Source organism: Condylura cristata, unplaced genomic scaffold (genome assembly GCF_000260355.1).
Source record: "Condylura cristata isolate star-nosed mole 26May11 unplaced genomic scaffold, ConCri1.0 scaffold00033, whole genome shotgun sequence".
Taxonomy (NCBI): domain Eukaryota; kingdom Metazoa; phylum Chordata; class Mammalia; order Eulipotyphla; family Talpidae; genus Condylura; species Condylura cristata.
Window position 1 is genome coordinate 15,465,049 of NW_004567134.1, and position 21,939 is coordinate 15,486,987.

At 59.5% G+C, this 21,939-nt stretch overlaps 1 protein-coding gene across 4 annotated transcripts in view; it reads right to left on the reverse strand.

Moving 5' to 3' along the window:
• Nucleotides 1-40: 40 nt before the first annotated feature.
• The window catches only part of ATG7 (autophagy related 7), a 164,069-nt gene continuing 142,170 nt past the window's right edge, over nucleotides 41-21,939 (reverse strand). For all 4 annotated transcript variants that reach the window (XM_012732129.1, XM_012732128.1, XM_012732127.1 and 1 more), the window contains one exon: nucleotides 41-1,315. In XM_012732129.1, the coding sequence (XP_012587583.1) occupies nucleotides 1,283-1,315 (33 nt within the window). In that variant the 3' untranslated portion in view covers nucleotides 41-1,282. The remainder of the gene's footprint in view (nucleotides 1,316-21,939) is intronic.

Sequence of the window (21,939 nt, forward strand, 5' to 3'; positions counted from 1 at the left end):
GATGGCTGGAGACATCCAAGCGCGTCGGGGGTGGGGGGCGGGGCGCGGGCGCCGGCCTATCTGGGATAGGCGGCCCAGAAAGCTCGGGCAGGTGGGGGGCGGGACGGGCCCTTCCCCGGGGAAGGACGCCCCCAGAGGCACCCAGGGAGCCTCTCCACAGAGCCCGCCGCCCGCGGTGCTTCCTGAGCGCGCTCCGTGTCTGTACATCTGTAATATACCATTCTCTGTGGCCTGTTTTTCCTGGAAGAAGAAGAAAAAAAAGGTTTGGCAGGCCATCTTTTTTTTGTACTTAAAAGTAGCCTTAAGAACAATAATAAAGTGCTCTTAAACCACACGTGTGTGACCCTCTGCCTCCGGGGTCGCAGCGCCCAGGGAGGGGGTTGGGCGTGGCGGCCCTGACCCCACACACCAGCCGGAAACTCAGTTTTAGCTCTGCGAGAAGCAGCACACAAAATGGCAGCGTGGAAACCCCACTCTCCCAAGAGCCTCCTGGTGAGTGAACACTGACTTCCGCCTCACTCTGACGGGTGAGATGACGCTACAAGAATAAATGGAAGTGGGAGGAGAGCATGGGGCTCCCCCACCTTCACAGGGCGGGCTGTGGAGAGACGCCCGGCCGCAGATGCCAGCAGGCCTCGCTGCCCCGCGCTGTGGTCAGCACCTGACAGAGGCTCAGCGGGGGAGGAACATCCTCACAGGGTCGCAGGAGTGTGACCACCCGCGAGTGGTCTTCTCTGGGCCGGAATCCGGCCGTGAGACCCGTCCTTGGCGAGTCCATCGGGAAGAGCAGCAGCAGAAAGCTCCCCTGAGTGGGAGGTGGAGCTGCCGGGGGCCCACTGGCCAGCTGCTCTGGGTCCACTGGGACGAGTGTGGTCCCCTCTGTCCTGCTCCACGCACTTCCCTCCCTCTCCAACAGGCCACAGTGAGGGGCTGGTCCCGGAAGGCTCCCGGGGGGTGTGCAGGCTCCTGCCTGTCCTCACTGACACCCCTGGGGGCTGTGGCGTGACAGGTCTGGGAACCTGACTACTAAATGCTGCGACAACCAGAACAAAGCACCGCGATGGAGGCGGCCAGGGCCCAGACCAACGGCCATGCCAAAGCCAAGGTTATTATTTAGCTCAGAACCAGCAGGATCACGGGAAATGGAGAACACCCGAAGCTCCAGGGCAGCGGAGGGAGGGCGCCAGTCTTCAAGGTACAGGGAGCGGAAAGGGCGGGGGTGCGGGCCCGGGGTCCCCAGTCCTGCTCCGAACACGGCGCCTCAGCAGGGAGAAGGGGCACGTCAGACGGTCTCATCGTCGCTCATGTCCCAGATCTGCATGGAGAAGGAGACATCAGCTGAGTGCCCGGTGGCCTCCAGATGCAGCTTCAAAGCTGAGTGGCTGTGACAAACTGAAGGGACAGTGATTCCCTGCGCAGGTGACACGGCCTTGCTGTCTTGTTTCTTAGAAGTGATGTCACTTGCCTGGGGCCTCACTGGTGATGGGGGAGGACCCCCACCCTGGTCACCGCAGAGCAGGTGTCTGTACCCACCAGCCTCCACTTGCTCTTGTTCTGTAGCACTGACCACCACGCTGCCCTTACGGGCTGGTCCTCGCGGGCCCTCTGGCCCAGAGGGTAGAGCTCGCCGGCGGGGGCTGGCTTCTGCTCCCCCTCCACGAGGACCACGGGCCAGAGGCCACACGCCTGACAGGCGCTCAGGAGCCAGCTGTCCCTTGAGAGCCGTCCCCCACCAGCCTCAGCGGTGGGTTCAGCAGGCCCAGGGCTCCTGGGAGCAGCCTTTTCAGGAGGTAGCTGCACCCACCACTCTGAATCCCTCCAGGGCGCAGACAGCTCCCCTGGGCTGGACCTTTGAGCCACAAAGAGTTGTTTGTTTACCCTTGGGGAACCCACAGAATCCTGAGTCTGACTGAGGCAGGCGGGCTGGCTGGAATATGGGGACAAAGGAGCCCCCTCTGGCCTCTCAGCAGAGGATTGAGTGTGGGGGGCCCTGCCTGGCGCCCGCTAGGCTGGCACCAGTCCCGCCCTGGGCCGAGGCCAGTGTGAGGCCAAGGGGCTCCTCGTGCCCTGTGCTCCCTGGAGGGCTGGACCCTGAACTTACGCCTTTAGACTTTCAAAATTCCTAGAACTGGTTGCAAAAGGCCACCTCACCGCGGCAGAACTGAGAGAAGGAACATCGTGTTTACACGAGGCTGGCGGGGAGACGGGGAGGTCGGGCCAAGGTAAATACCAACATAAGCCTGGCTTTCAAAGTCAAGGATGTGGAAAATAAATACAGAGAGAAGGAAATTTCCTCTCCCAGGGACCAGGCGCCTGGGCTGAAGGCTGGTGGTGGATGTGCCTGCTCCCCGCTTTCTGCAGGCAGCTGACTGTCCCTGGACATGAGAAGAGCCTGACGCCTGTGGGGGCGCGGATGGGGTGCCACGGACCTGCTCTTCTCTGGGCCGTTTCCCTCCAGGGTCGTCCGCAGCCTGCGCCCCGGAGGGATTGAGTGGTGGGTGCAGCTACCTCCTGAAAAGGCTGCTCCCAGGAGCCCTGGGCCTGCTGAACCCCGCTGTGCAGACCTGCACCCCTCAGACACCGAGGCCCTAGAGTGAGGGTTAAGGCTCCGTATAGCGGGGCCCACAGTACAGATGCCAACGAAGCGGTGAGAGCCTGGTGGATGGCGCCCTGCCTGGCCACCGGGTGCTGTGGGGCTGGACCCCGGCCGAGTCTACGTACGCTAAAAGCATCGAACACTTGAACTCTGTACGACCTAAACAGGATTTTTTCTCAGTCATTCCTCAGTAAAGCGGGGGGTGGGGGGCTGTAGGGTGGACACAGGCTGCATTGCCTCCGTCACGGAGGCTCCCGTGGGCGACGGGCCTGCTCCCTGCTGCGCCCCAGCCCCTGGCATGTGGGGGCACTAAACTGGCAAAGGTTTTAAAAGGTGTTAAAATTGAGTGGTGGTGAAGGTAGGCCAGACGCTAAGTGAGGAGCAGAAATTGGAACGCGCTGTATCTTAACGTGACCGTGCTACAAAGCTTTGGAGATGTTCACGCCCAAGCTAGAGAGAAACCACCTCTCAGGGGAACCAGGGGCAACAATGCAGTGGGGGAGAAGGCCCAGAGCCCACCCCACGCGGACCCCCGGGAGGGGAGCGGCGAGCAGACGGGCTGAAGGCCAGACCGACCAGAAGGGAAAGGCCCTGGATCGTCCCCACGCGTCTCCAGGAACAGAAGGGGCGAAGGACACCGCGGGTACCAGCTCTCCCCACACTCTGCTTTCAGTCATCGACAAGGGCATCTGTGGAGCCCAATAAGCTGGTTCCACGTTCATGTGGGAAACTGGGAAATCCTGACCAGAAGCCTGGGCCGCACCCCACAGGCCTGGAAGCGCTTGCACGTGAGGAAAAGGTGGCTTCTCAATGGCACAGGGACGACTGCGCGGTCACCTGAAAGGATGCCGTCCGGCCGCCTGCAGAGTGCCCAGGCCTCGCGGGGTCCGGGACCAGGCCTCGTGCTGTGGACACGCAGCCCCGCCGGGAAGAGGCGTAAGCGCGCTTCGCAGACGGGCGACAGGCACGGTGAGCCATAGGAAATGACGGGGATGCCCCCCACTGAGACGAGGGCGCGACCTGCTCAGAGCGGGGGGGACACGCTGAACAAGACAACAGTGACAAGGACAGATGCCGGTCAGGGCTCCCCAAAGACAGAAGCGCCTGTGCGCTGCAGACGCCGCCTTGGAGACGGCTCCGCGAGTCCCCCTTGGCGCACCGTGAGGTGGCTGGTCGCTTTTCAAAAATCAGGCACAAGGGTGAGCTGGCCGGCACAGCAGCCGGCCGGCGGGTGCCTTTCCCAGCGCAGGGAGGGCGCCCTGGCACCTCAGAAGGGCCGAGCAAGGAGCCTGGGGAGCGCGGCCTGAGGACCGGCACTGGGTCGCTGCAGCCCCGTTCAGAGGCACAAACTGGACCGAGCCGAAGGCCCAGCAGGTACCAGGAGCTGCTGCATCCCCCCGGGTGCTGAGTTGGCCACACTGACCCGACTGGGGATCCCCTGACGCGAGATCCTAGGAGGGCAGTGCCCGCAGGTGGGGCAGGACGCAGGCCCGCACAGCCCGGCAGCGCCCACGGACCTGGGTTCTCGGAGGCTGCCAGGGCCCTGCGTAGAGGGGCGGCCCTGGGCCCCAGGCACCCCCGCAGGCACAAAAGGCCCTCACGGGCGGGTGCTGGAAACACAAGGGTCATGGGGGGCAGGGGGGGGGGGGGCTCTGCACAGGGCCGCGTGGCCTGAGCACAGCCTGCACAAGCACAGCAGCCCCGTGGCCACCTTGTGCGCAGGGGACAGGTCAGGACACTCTGCCTTTCTTCTGGAACTTAGACGAGTAAGCGAGAGGAACCGGAAGTCGCCTTTCTGGCTGCTTGCCGGGGCTGGGGTCCAGCACAGCCTTGACCTTCAGGTCGGGTGGGCATTTTCAGCTACTTTAGAAAGTGCATCAAAAGGAGAAAACCAAACGTGCCACGCCACAAACTGGATCTGATCAAAACAAGATCTGAGTCTCGGGACACAGCTGAGGGCACTTTCAAGTGAGAGAAACTGTCACTGGCCTGCCGGACATTCCATCTCGGCCACACAGACGCCCGATAACCACTGGGCACGGCGTGGGCACCGGAAGTGCCGCTCCTGCTGGAGCCCGCAGGCTGTGTCAGCAAGACCGGGGTGCCCCCCCTGGCGACGGGGTGGGGGGGCTGGGCCCCGCAGCCACGTGGACGGAAGGTGAGCCGGCAGGGTCAGGAGCGGCCTCCTGCGGGTCCGAGAGTTCGGCCGAGAATGGCCCGTGGCCCAGCAAGTCCCCACCTAGAATGCGCCTGAGGGACGGGCGACCACATGCACCCAGGCAGTGACCGAGGGAATTCGGTCCCCCGCAAGTGGACCGATCCTTGGCCACTTGGGAGCACGGAGGAGGCCCCTGGGGCCCAGAGGAAACCACGCAGCTCTCACGGACACAGCCACCAGGGCAGCGCGGGGCCTTCCCCACTCTCTCTCCTCACGGCCTCTTGTCCACCATGTTCCTGCCCGGAGCCGCGAAGGGCAGTCCAGTCGGGAGCCCGCCCTGGGCCAGCTGCTGTTCTGCCTGGCTGACCCTTGCCAGCAGAAGGCGGCCCCACCTTCCCCGCAGCAGGCCTGGGCCTGGCCGGAGGTGGCGCTGTGGCCCTTCAGGCCGGGGGTCGCCCCCACCCAGACCAGGGCCCTCTCAGCAGTCACTCAGCACAGGGCCAGGGCGGCGTGCGCTGACCACACACACCCAGAGGCGCGAAATCCCACGTTCCCTTGCAGCCAGCCAGCCGAGGGGCCCCGGCTGCAGACTGTCCTAGTTCAGGACCCCACGGCCGGGGTCTCGGGGCCTTCTGACTGCACTCAGTCCAGCTGTGTGGGGCCGGGTGGGGCCCTTTGTTACCACAGTACATTAGAGACCCCATTTGGGTTTTACCTTTTAGTGAAAATACCCAGACCTCTGGTGGCCCCACGGGGCCACTGGGCTGGCCCTGCCCAGCAGACTCCCCATCTGTCCACTTGAGGAAGCCCAACCAGCTCCCAGAGCGTCATTTAAACGTGCATGGGGGAGCACGGAGCCCACATACTGGGGGTGAGGCCCCAACTTCTTGCTTGTCCAGGCGGTCAAACCTTCCCACGCACCGCCATTTCCTCAGTGTGGGAGGAGGGTCTGGTTGCCAGTTCTTACTGAGCACTGGGGGAAGAGGCAGGAGATACCCATAAACTGGACTTGGGGCGGGCCTCCCCTCCCTGTGGCGCAGCCAGCTACAGCGCAGCACTAAGACGCTAAAGCCGCTTCCGCATGAGTTCGGTCCCCGCCCAGGAGCTGACCCACACGGCCAGGCAGACCTCTCCTGACCGCCCACTGCTCCCCTCAGCAGTGTACTTCGTCGATCTGCCTGTCCTGCTCCCCGCTCTGTCTCTGGGGAATCCTCCCACCCCCTGCACCTCTTGTCTATATCCCAGTTCTGTATGCACAAATAAATAAATCTTTTTAAAAAAAGGACTTGGGGCAGCCGACAGAAAGACACGCTGCTCAGGAAGGGGCCCAGTCATGGCGCAGGCCGGGGCTCCCGCCAGCCCAGAGGACTGTGGCCGAGTCTGAAATCAGGTGGCCGGGAAGGGAGGAGAGTGGGGGGAGCAGGGCCGAGCCCGTCAAGTGCCCTGAGGAGGGGAGGCTGGCGGGTGCGGCGTGCCCCAGCCTGCCATCCTCAGGGGTCACGGCCCTGGCTGCTCCCCCAAGGCACCACTAATTTTCTCAAAAGCCATTTCCGCCGACTGGTTCCCCCGTGACAGCCTCCAAAGGCTCCCCTGGGGTCCGGGGAGAGCAAAGTCCAGCCTGGTTTCTTGGCCACTGGGCCCCGATTCCTGGCCCCACGGACCTGCCAAGCCCACGACCTTCACCCGAGACCTGGCAGGGCAACGGGGTCCTCTGGCCCCTCCCTCCCTCGAACCCCTCACCACTGCCTCTCCTGCCTGAGGGCCACAAGGGGAGCCAGGCCCACCCCCTTTGTCAGGGAGCCCCAGCCCAGAACAGCCTTCCAGACAGCAGGCAGCTGAGGGCGGGCACCCCTGTCTGCACTGTCCCCACTGCCCTGGGGCCCCAGAACACAGTCAAGGTTTGCTAGAAAGAAACAGTCTAGCCAAGGCACGTGGGCACCTGAAATGAGGGCAAAGGAGGAAACGCTCCGTGCTGGCTGGGGGTTGGGGGAGCCCCCAGCCCCCATGTGAGCAGGACGCTTGCACAGCCCATCAAAGGCCCATCGCTGGAGGAGGCAGGGCCAGGCCTGTGCGCACACTCTCGCACACCAGCGCGGGGGCGGGGCAGCCCCGTCGCGTCCCCCATAATTATAGACATTCTGGGCTGCATCTGACCATGGGAGGGGTCTGGCAAACTGCCCCCCTCCGGCAGAACCGAGACCAGGCCTCCACTCAGGCTCACCCTGGGTCACGGCTCTGCCACCAAGACACAGCCCACGCGACAAGGACAGAAGTGGGGGGTCTGGGGGCCGCCGCCTTAAGGGTGGGGAGCGTGGCGAGCGCGCTCAGGCAGCTGCACCATGGCAGCCCGCCGCAGGAGCGTTTCCGCGGTCCTGGTGGGGGCGGGTGGAAGCAGGCCAGGGCGATGGGCCTGTCGCAGGGAAGGGAGGCAGAAGCCGCTCCCAGGCCGGAGAAGAGAAACCACGACCCGGCTTCCTCATCGACCAGCGCACCCCTCATTCTGGGGGCCTGGCCACACCAGGACAGCGTCTGGCAGGCGTGAGCATGTCCTCTCATGGCCAGACAGGAGAAACGCGTGAAGGGCCTGCCGGACGCGCACCACGCCTGGGCACAGAGCCAGGGGCAGGGCAGACCTGAGAGGCGTGTGTGAGCGGGGGTCCAGACGCCCCCACCCTAGGTGAGAGCACAGGCTGCAGTCCTAGGTGACCTGACCCCTCAGGCTTCAGGGGAGCCCTTGGGGGCCCCACATATACTTAGCACCCTCCTCGGACCTGGCTCAAACTAGCACCAAGAAGAGCTCCAAGGGCTATTGATGGCCTAGAGGCGAGGGGGTGCACCCTCGCTGGCGTGGGGTCTCAGCTCATGACCAAATGGCAGGGGGGGAGGCCGCAGAGAGCAGCCACAGCAGCAAAGACAGGTCGTGCTGGGACGGGGTGGGGGGCGGCATATTCTGGGTTTGCGTGAAGGGGGGATGGACGCGTGGGAGGACGGGGCCCCAGGCTTGTTTGCTTTCTTCCCAGCTTCAAAACACCATTTTCAAATTAGGTGGTAAGAAATCAGGGCAATTTCTGAGGCACCAACATACTTTCTTTCAAGATATGATTTATATGTTCGGCCCACATTTGAATGAAATGGTTATTGAGATAAAAGGCCACGCTGGAGCCTTGAAATGGTTTCCATGATGCACTTCTGCTTGGTCCCGTCGGAAACTCCCTGCAAGGTGCCCTGTGGAGGGCAGACACTGGCATTTTGGATCTGGAGCCCAGGGGGTTCTTGGGGTCAACATCAGAGAGAAGGGAGAAAGATGGGTGAGGGAGCTGTGGGGTGGAAGCCGACAGGGACCCTGTGATAAGAAGGGGTGATTCTGAAACTAAATGATGCCCGAGGAGGCGGGAGGAAGAGAATGCCAGGAGGTGCCACTATTTGGCCCCAGAGGGGCACCTGTGAAGCTCTTCAGAATGAGGCCTGCCTCTCGACCTGAGCAGAGACACCAGGTGAACAGACGCCCCAGGCCTTGAATGACGCTGCAGGAAGCAGACTGTGGCTCCGACATCAGGGCAAAAGAGTGCAGAGACCCTTTTATGCGCCAGCTGACTCAACAAAGACCCAAGGTGACCCAACCGGGGGAGTCCTTTCAACCAGTGGTGCCAGAACAATTCTATACGTCTCTGGAAGAAAATGAACCTCGACCCTACCCTGAAACCACTCACAGAAATTAGACTGAAAGGTGTCCTGGGCACATACAAAAAGCTAAAAGGATAAAACTTCTGGAAAAGAACATAAAAACTAATAAAAGTTTGAGTTAGGCAAAGAACTCTTAGGACCTTATAAGTATGGATCATGAGATAAAAATTGAATAATAAGCTTGACTTCATGAAAACCCACATTTTCCCTTTTAAAGATAATGTTAAAAAACGAAAAGGCAGGTCCTCTCTGGTGGCACAAGGGGTTAAGCCTCAGCACCAGGAGGCTGTCCGCACTGTAGCGTGAGTTCAATCACCAGCCAGGGAAGGACCCACAGGGCGCAGCAGACCTCACCTGTCTCCCCACTGCTCCCACTGGCAGTATATTTCAGCCAATCTGCCTTTTCTGCCCCCTACTTTGTGGTGGATCCTCCCACCCCTCACCCACACGACTGGCCTGTATCCCTGTTGTGTATGCATAAATAAACAAATCTTTAAAAAAATGAAAAGGCAAGCCCAGAGAGACGGAGGAAATATATGTGACAACATACATCTGACAAAGGGCCCAAATCCAGAGAATACAAAGAACTCTTAAAAGTCATGAGTAGCAAGATAAAGAGTCCACTGAAAACACAGGGAAAAGATTTGAAAGAAATGTCACAAAGACAGAGATGGCAAATAAATGCAAACCTACTGTCACTAGAAAACTGCAGTAAAAATCGTGCAATGCTACCCAAGTGTACCAAACAGCTGAAAGAAAGAAGGATGCAGCTCAGGTATGGATAACGATGCAGAGAACCAGGACCCTCCCATGGCTGGCGGGACCAATACACACCCACTATGGGGAGAGTTTGAGAGCTACTTTACGCATCACCTCGTTACATGTCACATCGTATGCTAACCCAGAAGTCTAGTTCTAGGTAACTGCTCACAAGAAATGAAAAAAGACCCTCCCTGGTGGCATCGCAGCTTAAAGCACAGCACTGCAAGTGAGCAGCAGCCGCTTCAGTGCGAGTTCAATCCCCAGCCCCAGAAGTGACCCACAGCGTACAGCAGACCTCTCATGTCTTCCCGCTGCTCCCTGCAGCAGTGTGCTCCATCAGTCTGCCTATTCTGCTCCCCATTCTGTCTCCTATGGTGAATCCTCTCATTGCCCCTGCACCTCTGGCTTATGCCCCAGTTCTGTATGCACGAATAAATCTTTAAAAAAATAAAGAAATAAAAACATCTCCATATGAAAACTTCTACAAAAAACATTGGAGCTTTACTTTTAATCATCACAAACTAGAAACAACTCAAATATTTAGAACAGGTGAATGAATGAATCAACAATTACAACATATACATAAAATGTGGTACTATTCATCAATAAAAAGAACAATATTCTGGCACATGTAACAAATTGGATGGATCTCAAAAATAGTATGTTGAACAAAAAGTCAAATAAGAGTAGTTGGTATATAGTTCCAAAAAATACTCCTTTTATGGGATGGAGCCACACAAGACCCTGAATAGCCAAAGCAATTATAGGAAAGAACAAAGCTAGGGATACCATGTTTTCTGATTTCAATCTACACATAAAGCTACAGTAATTGAAACAGTATGGCACTGCTATAAAAATAGATACATACTTTAATAGAGCAGAACAGAAAGCCTAAAATAAAACCCTCCATTTATGGCCAACTAATATTTGGCAAGGGGACAAGAACACTCACTGAGAAAGGACAGTCTCTTCAGTACACACTATTGGAAAAACTGGATATGCCCCTATCTCATACTGCTCACAAAAATTAACTTGAAAGGAATTGAAGACTTAAAATGAGACCTGATACCATCAAGCTCATAAGATAAAACACAGGAAGAAGCTCCTTGATATGGCTGTTGTGATGATTTTTTGGATTGAACACCAAAGCCAAAAGGAAACAAGTTGACTCATTAAACTACAAAGCTTTTGCACAGCTAAAGAAACAGTCCATAGCACAAAAAGCTATGGGGCGGGAGAAGGTAATGGCAAACCGTGCATCAGACTAGGGCTGGTACGCAAAATATGCAGAGAACTCAACTACAGACAATCAGATCTTAGAATGGGCAGAAGAACTAAATGGACGTTTTTCCAAAGAAGCACCCAAGGCCAGCGGGTACACGAAGAGGCAGTCAACATCCCTGCCGGGAGCACAGGTCAGACTGCAGCTTGTTCAGGCGGCTGTTACCGAGGCAGGAGGAACAGTGTTGGTGAGAATGTGGAGAAGGGGTCTCGGCACACTGGCGGGATGTGAGTTGGGGCGGCCCCTACGGGACAGGATGGAGGACTCCCGAATACGGAAAGTCAGTCTGTCCGATGATCCAGCAATTCCACTCCAGTGTGGAATGGAAGGTGCAGTCGAAGGCAGTGAGCACAGGATACCAAGGAGACGCGCGTTCCCAGGCTGCCTGCACCATGGCCACAGCAGTCACCTCAGGGGACAGCCGTGCCCACATCCGCACCGGCGAGTGGGTGGAGGAGTCGAGCCATGATGGGCTCTACCCAGCATGGGAGAAGGGCAGTCTGTCACTGTGATGACAGGATGACCCCTGAGGACCTTATGCCAAGCGAGAGAAGTCAAACAGAAAATGAGAAGACGACTCAGGGTCTCCTTGTGGGTCTAAAGAGCCAAGCTTGTGAAAACAAGAGCAGGGTGGTGGCTCCCAGGGGCTGGGATGTGGCAACATAGCATGTTGTCGAAGGACACAAACTTGCAGTCAACAAGCCCTGGAGACCAGGCTGTGCTACAGACGCCAAGGCGCTAAGGGCCTGAGCCTCACGTGCTCCCTCAAGAAAGAAACAAGACGACGGGATGTGAGAAGGGGCCAGCCAGGCTGGGCTGAACGGTCTGTGCACCTCCCACGACACCACGTCAGAAGTCAGTTTCATCCCAACAAAAATTAATTTATAAACATTAAAAAAATAAAAAGGTATGATCCCAGTTATGGGGCGCCCTGGGCGATGCACACAGAATCTGCAATGGCAGAGAGACCGCTGGGGTCGGGCAGCGCGGGACTGACGGCGAAGGGCCTGAGGGGATCTAACCTTATGGGGTGATAGAGCTGCCTCTGTTTCATTTGGGGAAGGGGGGCTGGTCACACAGGAGTGTAAGCTTGTCAAAACTCACAGAGATGTATATCTCCTCACACATTTTATTGCACACAAATGCTGTCTCCCTACATTTGGTTTTTAGAAATTTAGAGAAAAAAAAAACACTATAAGGGCGGCGCTCGTCGAACATAGTGCACTAGGAGCATTAATGTCAGAGACGGGGGTGCCTCATTCAGGACAGGGCACTGGGTTAGGTGCCACTGGGGATACAAAGATGAGCAGGATGGTCAGGCCAGGAAGACAGGAAGCCAGGATAAGGGCAAAGGGGGCCTGACAGAAAGGCCTGGCTTGTGGCCGGAGCTGGATGGGGCGGAGGGCTGGGTGCTCAGCCAGGTCTGTACAGGGTAGGCCCTGAGGATGGAGCATTCCGGAGGAATGACAGCATGGCCCAGAGGGAGACCCTGGAGTCAGGTGTCCTATGAAGGAATCAGCACCCTCTTAGGAAGGCTTCCTGGAGGAGGTGTTGGACAAGTGGATGAGGGTATGGTCTGCAGCATGGCTGGGGTCACCCCAGGGGCTACAAAGACACTGGGCGAGGAGGTGGGAGATGAGGGCAGAGGTCAGCAGGAGTAGCAGCTCAGGAAGGGCGGAGAGGAAGGCAGGGTGGAGGGACCCAGCTGCTGGCCGGGGACCTGCGCTGCTGCGTGAGCTCAGGCCCCCTGGGCCTCGGGAAGGCCGCTAGGCTGGGCCACCCCTGTGGCGAGGGACACTCAGGAGGCCCTGGCGACAGGTCTGTGCCAGCAGGCAGAGACTAGGGCTCTGTCCGGAAGGGATCAGCAGGTCCAGAAGACCCAGAGGGGGCTGTTTCCCACTGTGGGCCAGACATGTCTGGGCCCCTCAGGGCTCAGACACCGGCCTACTAAGAGCCAGGGTGGCAGCTGCCTCAGGGCAGCAAACAGGAGCCCCTGCCCAGCTGCACGTCATCACGGGCCAAAGGACGGCTGGCCAGGAGGAGCCTGCTGCTGCCCAGAGGCCTGGGCTGTGGGGCGCCTTACCAACACGAGAGTGTCCAGCCCACAGGCAGCATGGGCTCTGCCTGTGAACAGAGATGTGGGGACAGAGGCCGAGGGCCGCTGTTCCAGGACCCGCAGCGTGCTGGGCCAACACCGGCCACGCCCTTCTTTACCTTGGCATCTCCTGCCCGCACCTAAATATAGATGCCTGTGCAGGGCAGGCATCCGCCTGCTGCCACGGGGCCGGCCTGTGGGGATGGGCCCGGCGGTAAGACCAGGGGCTTCTCACTGTGTGCGGCTGGGATCTCGACTTCCTTTCTTGTTCAGATCAAACATCCTCACCTGCAGGTGAGGGCCACAGGCACCGGCCAGGGCGCAGCCGTGCTGGCTGGGCACAAGGCCGCCCGCAGCGGGAGGCGGCCGGAGCCCCGGGCCCGGGAAAGTGCTCCGCGGCTCGGTACTCGGCCAGCCCACGGGCGCCCTCCCCCTCTCCCTGGCATCTCACAGGGTAGACGTGGGGCCTAGAGGTGCGCCCCGGCGTCCCTAACCCGCTCCGACTCGCGAGGGCTTCCAAGTTTCGGAGCACAAAGGGCCGTCGCCCTCCTATAGCAGCAACTATTTAAAAATCCACTCTGTTGGCCCTCCCTGGTGGCGCAGCGGGTTACAGCACTGCACTAAGAAGCTGAAACCGCTTCCGTGTGAGTTCGATCCCCGCCTGCCCCGGAGGTGACCCCAGGGTGCGGCAGACCTCTCCTGACCCGCCCGCGGCTCCCCTCAGCAGTGGGCTTCATCGATCTGCCTGTTCTGCTCCCCGCTCTGTCTCTGGTGAAGTCTTTCGCCACCCCTGAGTCTCTGGCCTGTACCCAGTTCTGTCTGCACAAATAAATAAATCTTAAAAAAAAAAAAATTCCACTCTGTAAACCTGTGTTTTCTGCCTCCACTTTTTGGTTTGTTGAGGAACAGGCACTAAGTTCAGGGGCTGCATTTTGGAGACAGGGGGCAGCAGACTGTGGCTTCAAAAAAAGTGCATCTTTATGCCTGGGCTGCGGTGACGGCACACGGGTGCTGTGGTGACGGGAAGCCCACGGGAGGCCCACTGAGATGGAAACGGGCACAAAATGATGTAAAAATAAACTATTACGTTATTTTTAAAAAAGTACAGCTTTAAAGAAAGCTGTGTCCTCCCTCCCGTCGCTACCATCTTCTCAGGAAGAAGTTGTTAATGGAGTTTCTGCGTCAGTGCATTTACACGACGGCCGGCTGTTTCTGCGGAACGGTGGTGGGGCGCTCTCAGTTGTCCCAAGCTGCTCTGAGAGGCAGCGGACCTCAGCTGTCGCTAGGACCAGCCCCACATCTGCGCAGAGTGACAGGCAGCACTAGCCTGTGGCCCAGTTCTGTCAGCTTCCACCTAAAAATCACTTTGTCTTTCTTAATCAAAGATGCCAGTGGGGCTGGGGCGGACAGCTGTATCTGAGGTGGCTTACAGTGTCAACAGCCACCAACAGATCGTTTCTTCTGGCGGGTCTTGCTGAGCTGAGCTGGGCGTGCGGTGACGACAGGAGCGGAGCGGGGCGCGGCCAGCAGCGTGGTCTGCGGTCACTGCAGGCCCAGGGGCTCCCGCGCGCTGGCGGCACGGAGCGGGCGGAGTGGGTGTGCTTCCCGGTGGAAGGACCCCGGCCAGGCATCCTCTCTGCTCCACCTGAAGGAGCCCCGCAGGCCTCCATCGCCCGGGGCCCTCCTCTCTCCTTTCCTCTCAGGCTGTCCCCACGCCTCAGAGAAGCCTCCCAGGTTCGCGCCCTGGCCCTGGTGTGCAAGCACGCCAGGCCAGGTCTGGGGACTCGGGGACGGTGCACAGACGTACACACGAAGCCCGGCTCCTCCCGAGCCCGCCTCCTCTTGCTCAGTGATGTTTTCCCTGCCTGCTGAGGACTTGCCTGTCAGACGCGGTAAACACGAGTCAGCCTGCCCGCGCGGCAGACCGACCTCACCTCCTGGGAGAGCTCTGTTCTTAACGGCCACCGCCCTGCCTGTCCCTCAGCTGGTCCCCACAGCCCTGGGTCTCTGCCGAGTGCACCGTTTGTCTGCTCAGCGCAGGGGAGGCCCCCCCGGACCAGCGACCAGGCGCCTCACACCACGCACAGCACCCACAAACGCTCCCTACCCCAGAAACTGCTCAGCAGGCGCTGCACCGAGTTGCGAGGGGGCCTGAGGCCCTCTGGGGACACATGCCGGGAGACAGAAGGGGCAGCCAGAGAGAGCAATAGTGATGGTTATTAAGGGGAGCCGGAGGGAGACAGTCACCGCTACGAGGGGCTGAGGGAGGCGGGGAGTCGGGAGGGCAATGGTGACCTCGGAGCAGCAGGCAAAGTCTGGGATGAGGTCTGCACGTGGGGTGCAGGCAGAAGAATTTGGATTTTTCTTGCATTTTTGTTTCCAGTTAAAGCAAATCATTACTTCTCAACTTAGGATACAACTTTTCACAAGTGAACACAATAAGTCTGGACATGGCTTCTGGGTGAAGACACAGCTCAGGCCACAATCCTCTTCCAGGTCAGAGGCAGCATCTCCTAAGGCTGCCTGAGCAGGTCCAAGGCCTGAGTGGCATCGTGGGGAAGGGAGGACGTCTGCAGGCACAGGGCGGGCCGCAGCTTGCAGGGCCTCACGGCTCTCGGGCCCTGGGAGCCGCTCTGACAAACGGTTAACTGTTGGGAGCAGACAGCGTCTGCTCAGTCACGTCTGCAGCGGTGGGAAGGATGTTACCACACCGGTGCCGGCCATCTCTGACAGGTCACCGAGTCCTCGGGCTGCTGCCACCCAGCCCCTCACCAGGGCCAGGCACCACCCGCTCCTCACTGCGTCCTCTGAGGAAAAAGGAAAAGGGGGAGCGAGCGTGGGGGGCGCTGCTCTCTCATCAGGACGACAGTGGGGCTCGGGCTGTGGGCGAGAAGGGACCCAGAGCAGGGACAAGGTCAGGGCTGGAGCACGGCGTGGCGGGGCTGTGGCGGCCCTGGCCCCCCGGGGCTCCCTGACGACGGCAATGTTTTAACGTCGGCGATGCCGTGTGACCGAACATCCCGAACACAAGGACCAGTCCGTCTCGAGAGTGACGCGCACAGTGTGTGCCCCGTTTCTCAATAAAGCTGTTATTAAACAACACAAGACCCCCAAAATGAAAAAAGAAGTTCTCCGGGCTGGCAGAGAACCGGGAAGCGTCACCTGCCTAATTTCCTGAAAGGCGCCGTCTATTTTCCGCTGTCACCCCTGACGACCTGGGCTATACTGCCAGCCCTGTTTTGTGGTGGGAAGAGTGGGAGACAGAGATGAGGCGGATGTGGGAATGTTCCCTGGGAAGCTGCGTCTGCTGGTCTTGCTTGGGAGGGAGGGGACGGAGGGAGAGGATCTCCGCGGCAGGGCAGGAGGATCAAAGCCCACAGGTCTACCAGATGGGGAGCGGAGGGGAGCGGTTAGGCTGGAACCCCTAGTCAAGAGTCCCCTGATCTGTGCCTCGTATCTAGCCAGGGTCCAGCCCAGAGGAAGAGCTCAGAGGCGGTTTAACGCCTAAACCAGTGAATGGAAAAGAACAGGTACACAAAAGAAATACGCACTTGGCCTGCCCCTGGCTCGGGCCACGCTGCAGAACCTTGGCCATCCCTAACTGATAAAGGGCGGGCCGGGGGCGGCCGCTCTAGCAGCTTCTAGTCCCACGGTGCTGATGGGAGACAGGAGTGTCTTCTGCTCCAGCGAGGTGACGCCAGAGGGGTCCTGCTGCTTCAGGCAAGGGGCTGGTTACCAGAAGACCAGACCAGACGCAAGCTTGGAGCCCTCAGCCCCATTCCCATCTGTGGGGAAGGCAGAGGAGCAGGAAGTGGAGTCAGGCACGGACGCCCCCCCAGGATGAAGCCTCTGCACATACGGGCCCTGGAGAGCTCCTGACCAGTGGGTGAGCTGTGGAGAGGGCTTGCCCTGGACGGCAGGGACAGTTGCCCCTTCCCAGCAGGCCTCGCCCTCTGCACCTCGTCTGCGTAGAGGTTCTTGAGTTATATCATAACCGGTAACCCAGTAAATAGCTGTTTTCCTCAGTCTGAGAGCTGTTCTAGCCAATTTTTCAACCCTCACGATGCAGCCAAGTCGGACAGGAGTCGTGGGTCACCTGAGGACCTGTGACTTGCCACTGGGGTCTGCAGTAGGGGCAGAGGTGACGTCTTGTGGGGCCCAGCTCCTGGCCAGGCAGCCGGCGTTAGACTCCAGCAGACCCGAGGGACACCCAGCTGGCCACCACCGCGAGGCGGAGACTGCTGTGTGGAAAGCACCTCCCTCGGGTCTGGATCTCAGGAGTTTGTTCTGAGCAGGGAGAAGGCCCCACCTCTCACCGAGTCCAGCCCGCCCCCAGTAGCGGTTTTGGAGGGAGCGGCGCGTCTCGACGCACGAGGAGGTAACGGCTCCGGTGGCTCGCAGCGGCTGGCTCCAAGATGCTCACTCGACCAGCCAGTGTGCGAATGTCAACACAAGGACGGGTAAAAGCCTCACACCATAACTCACGGCCACCCCTACTGGGAAGACGGGCCTGGGCTTCTCCTCCCAGGAAAGCCAGTGTGAGTTCTGAGCAGACCGAGGCACACATGTCCACGCAGGCCCGGTGCAGACGGGGGTGGGGTGCGGTCCTGGGTCCACGCCTGCCCTCACCCAGGGCGACTGGCACCCTCGCCCACCTGTGACGTGCAGACCCTCGCCTGGGTGCGGGTGCCGGGCTGCTGCAGACCTGGAGGCCGGGTACACTCTTAGCAGCTCCCGTTTTTCAGAGAAACGCAGCAGCGGCCACGGCCCTCGGGGGCACGTCGATCACGTGCCATCCCTGTCGCTCCCAGCCTGGGCTTCCCAGGGTGCCAGCCCGGGCCGCTGCTCTGTCGCCAGCGGACTGCCTCCCTCCGTCTCCATGCTGGAAATTCCACTAACCCGAGCCCCCGCTAGCCCAGGGGAGCCCAGGGAGCTTGCCAGAGAGCCCATCAGAGGGAGGGCGCAGCAGACAGCTCGGAGATTGGGGGTGCTTTTGATGGAGGCACTCCTGTGAGAAAAACAGAGAATGTCTCAAGCTGCTTTTGAACTGAGACTTTTCGAAATGGTTTGTCTGTTGTGGCCTGGGGCTGCATACTTGAGATGATAAAAGCAGTTCTTTCAGCTCAACTTTAAATCAAAGAGCTCCACAGCTAGTGTGAGCACGCAGCCCCGATGTGAGGGCGGGGCGGGGCGGGGCGGGGCGGGGCTGGCCCGTGCAGAGCGCCCAGGCCGGAGCGGACACACAGGTGCTGCCCCTTCTCCATCCCTTGCCCCGGGTGGGCCTGGTCCCACCTTTTCTGGATTCTCCGTTAACAGCTACCATTTGACTGTCGTCAGAGATCGAGTGTGGTATAATTACTCCAGCGTAACAAGGTGCAGCTTTGTTTCAAAACCTTTGTGACTGCGCAGGGCCAGCATCGCCGGCGTGCTTCCTTTCGGACTTGGCGAGAAGAAATCAGGGCCAGGGAGGCAGAATCAGGTTGCCCGGAACCTCACCCGCCCAAACATTAAGGGCTCCCAGGGCCACCGCAGGGAAGATTTCTCTGTCACTCTGTATGGAACACTTCGGGGTACCGCACCCCTGCCTAGAGCTGGGCTGGGGTAGCGGGAGAGACTGAGAAAGCAGGTTCCCCGCCTCGAGCTACACACCGGCCAGGTGGATGCGGACACGTGACGGGCCCTCAGGACCAGGGTGGACCGTCTTGGGTGAGCGTCTCATGCAGCTCACTTTACCAGGATCCAACACCCTTCCACCCGAGGATGGGGAGGGCGACCCGCTGATCCTTACAATGTAGGGTGTGACCTTAAGCCAGGGCCACCGGCACTTCCTGTGCGACAGGGAAGCTTGCCGCCGACAGAGACAAGTCACCAGACCCACACAACTGCACCAAGCCCTCAGAAAGGCCCCAAAAGACATCCAGTGTCCATTTTGCAGATGAGGAGACTGGGCAGCGGCAGAAAAGCGAGCAGCTTGAGGGCACAGGCGGGGTGTGGGGCGGGGGACTTGCTCTCAGTGTGGTGTGACCCCAGATCGAGAGCTGAACGCTGGTTTGTGGGCCGGGCCTTCTGCCACGGGCTCTAAAGCGCCCGGCCTCCGCACCTCCCAGCCGCCCTGCTCAGGCGCCGCGGGGGAGGGCAGGGCCGGCAGGCCGAGCCGCTGCCCGGGGTGGGCGCCGAGCGGTCTGAGGTTGGGGCTGGTTTGGGTTCCTCACTCGCAGTCACAGGGAGCTGCCCAGCAAGCATCTCTACGGTGGGTTGCTCCACGGCACAGAATTGAGTCTACATGCCATTATCAACCGTGTCTGCCGCCTGGGGCAGGGCCCCTCGGGCGCCAAGCCTGCCCCAGCTCCTCCGGGTCCCTGCAAGGCACCAACCAACCTGCAGAGCGTGGCCTCCGCGAGGCGCAGCTGCCTGAGGGCCAGGTCAGGAGCTCACTCGGGGGCCCCCGCCCTCCAAGCCGCCCCTGCTTAGGAGGCAGCCGCGAAGACACCTCGGGTGGGCAGGCCCCAACCCTGCCTTTAGAGAACCTGACATCCCACCCAAGACCTCCCAGCGGCTGACCCTTCCAGGAGTGTCCAGACAGAAGCCAACCAGATGAAAGTTGGTGAAAGGGCTCCGGAGGCAAAAACATCTCCCGAGATAGCCCTGGGCTAAGGACTTGGGCTCTGGTGTACGTCTTCAAAGGAACTGGCTTGGTCACTGAACAGCCAGGGACGTGCGGGCCGGTGCCCTCCTCAGGCGGCTCCTCGGTGCTCGGGACCGAGCCTCCCACCACGGCCACATGTTCGTTCCCTCACTGTCCCGGGACAGCGACAGAACTCATGCTCCATGTGAGCCAAGTTGAATAGAATTGCCTCATTTTTCACACTGAAAAGTGTGCTTGCTTCTGAATTAAAAGTAAGATTCAATTTATGTCAAATCCTCTTGGGAGTGAAGTATTTCAAAACTTGACCAGATACTCTTGGCAGATTCTCCGACTTGGAACATTCCCTCTTCTCACCATTCTACCCATGGACCCCATCGCCCTGATCCAATTCCCTTTCCTAAAGGCTCCCCAGGCCCACAGTGACCTTTCGCTTCCCAGAAGGCTCCTCGCTGATGCGTAACCCTCACCCGCTGAGCCTTCACCGAGTCTATCTTTCCAGTTCTCCCGTGGCTAACCCTGGGCCATGCCAGGCTGGATGAACTCACACTGGCCCCCCAGCTCTTAAGAATAGGGGGCTGCCACGTGCCACTTAGTCCACGGTCAACAACAGAGACAGATGCAGGCCGCACTGCCTGGGCCTTCCTGACGGCCTCAGGCACCCCAGAGCTGGCGCAGGCACAAGGACACGAGGGTTCCTTGTGGCTGATGGGGTGGGGGCTGCGGGAGGGAGGCAGCCACCCCTCCTGGCTCCTTTTCTCAGGAGGGAACAAGCCTGAGCACAGGGAGCGGCTGTGGACCTGACAGTGGAAGTGAGACAGGCGTCCCGACAGAAGGAGCAGCCCACGTCCGCGGCAAGGCAAAGATCTGCTCTCAGCGATTCTGGAACGGAAGGTGGACAGCCAGCTTAACAGGTGGGGCGCAGCCTGGCATGCTGGCCCTGGGTCTGATTCTGGTCAACAGTGTCATTCCCAGCCTCACCTCCCTTTCGAGAAAGTGGGCACACAGGCACCCCAGGAGTAACTCTCAGGATGAACTGAGCGAGCCCCTGCGACACACCAGGGCAGCATTGGAGACATGGCGTCGCTTATGAAGCAGCAGCTCTGGTTCTGCACTTGCTGTGGTCCCGCCCCTGCCGCTCATGAAGCTCTCAAGTACCAGTGCAGGGTTTCCCTTGGTCTGGCGTCATGGGGTGGGGGTGACAGTGGGGTGCAGCACAGGGAGGGGGCGCCAATCTCACACCCAGCAGCACCAGAGCTCAGATGCGCATCTTGGTGACCTGGTGTTGAGTCCTTCGCCCCCCCACCCCACCACAGGCCCAGGCACTGGACTCTTGGTCCCTGGGCTGAACTCACATTGAAACAGTCTTTAATTTCCAGTACTTGGCCCAGAAGTGCGGTAGGCTGGGCAGCGCGTAGAAGCAAGGCCACTATATGGTTAAGGCGACTCTCAAGGCCGCTGGGTGGGTGAAGCCACAGATGCTGGTCACTCGTCCAGGGCCTCAGCCTTCCCACGGCACGCTGCCGGCCAACTTAACATTCACACTGTAAGCTATCAGTTCTTCCCCCAAGCCTAGCAGTCTGACTGCCAAGAACAGCAAGGCCAAAAACACACACTGAAAAAGAGCAGAATCAATTCCGTTTCAGGGTGAGAATGTGCTGTTTTCAGCATGAAAACCTGGGAAAAGGATGCAAAGACCGGCCTGTGCTCTCCTGCCTACAGGGCTCTGAGGGTGGGTGGCGGGGTCCCTCGGGGACTGACAGGGCACTTGCAGTGGAGGAAAGGGCAGGGAGGTAGGATTCACAGGGCAGAAGACAGCGTTGGGGACTCAGGGCCAAGAAGGCCTGGGCAGGCCCCTCAGTGTCTGTGTCTGCCGTGGCTGTGTGAAGCTAGACACCAGTGGGATAGGGGGTGGGGCTGGGGTTCGGGAAAGGGGATGGACCTCCGACAAGGCAGTCTGGCTCGTTAGCAGTGAGTCTGAGTGAGGGTTTTCTCACGTGGGGCGGGACAAACGAGAGGCCACACTGTAAATACAGGTCAGGCCTGGCGCCGGGCTGCTCTGCAGGGCCTGGCGAATTCCGCTTCCGGACAGGCTGCCGGTCCCAGAGACTCTGCGGCTTGGGGGGCGGGGCAGGTGCCACTCTTGGGCCGGATGAAAGAAAGATGATCCAGAAAGGGGGTGAAGGATAGGATTTCAGGCAACTCTGTGTGGGCAAATACCTTCCTTCTGATTCCTGCAGACACCAGCTGGCTGGGGGAGGGGAGAGCCTGCCGGGCAGAAGAAGAGGAGCTCTCCAGTGGAGGGAAACAGGGGAAGCCAGAGGAAGTCATTCTGGGTTCAAAGAACTCAACTTAGAAAGCTCCCCTTAGAAAAATAGCCACGGGCAAATCCTCGCCTATTTATTTATATCACTGTCTGTCCGTGATCTCTATCAGGATCCCAGGCTGAGCACAAGACCCAGTAAATAATCCTCACCAGAGTTGGGGGCTGGTCACCTGGTTTGGGAGAAGTTATCTGAAACAGCACCGGAGCCACCGAGTCAGGGAAAATGTGAGTGCTGGCACCAAGCAGGACGCTTGTAAGTGGATCTCACTTTACAGAAATAGGTTCCTGAAAAGTTGGCTCGGCGATGAGTTTAATTGATGGAGTCATGTTTTCCTTGTGAATCATATTTTAAAACGAAATGTGGATCGGTGGGGGTGGGTGGGGGGGGGGGGA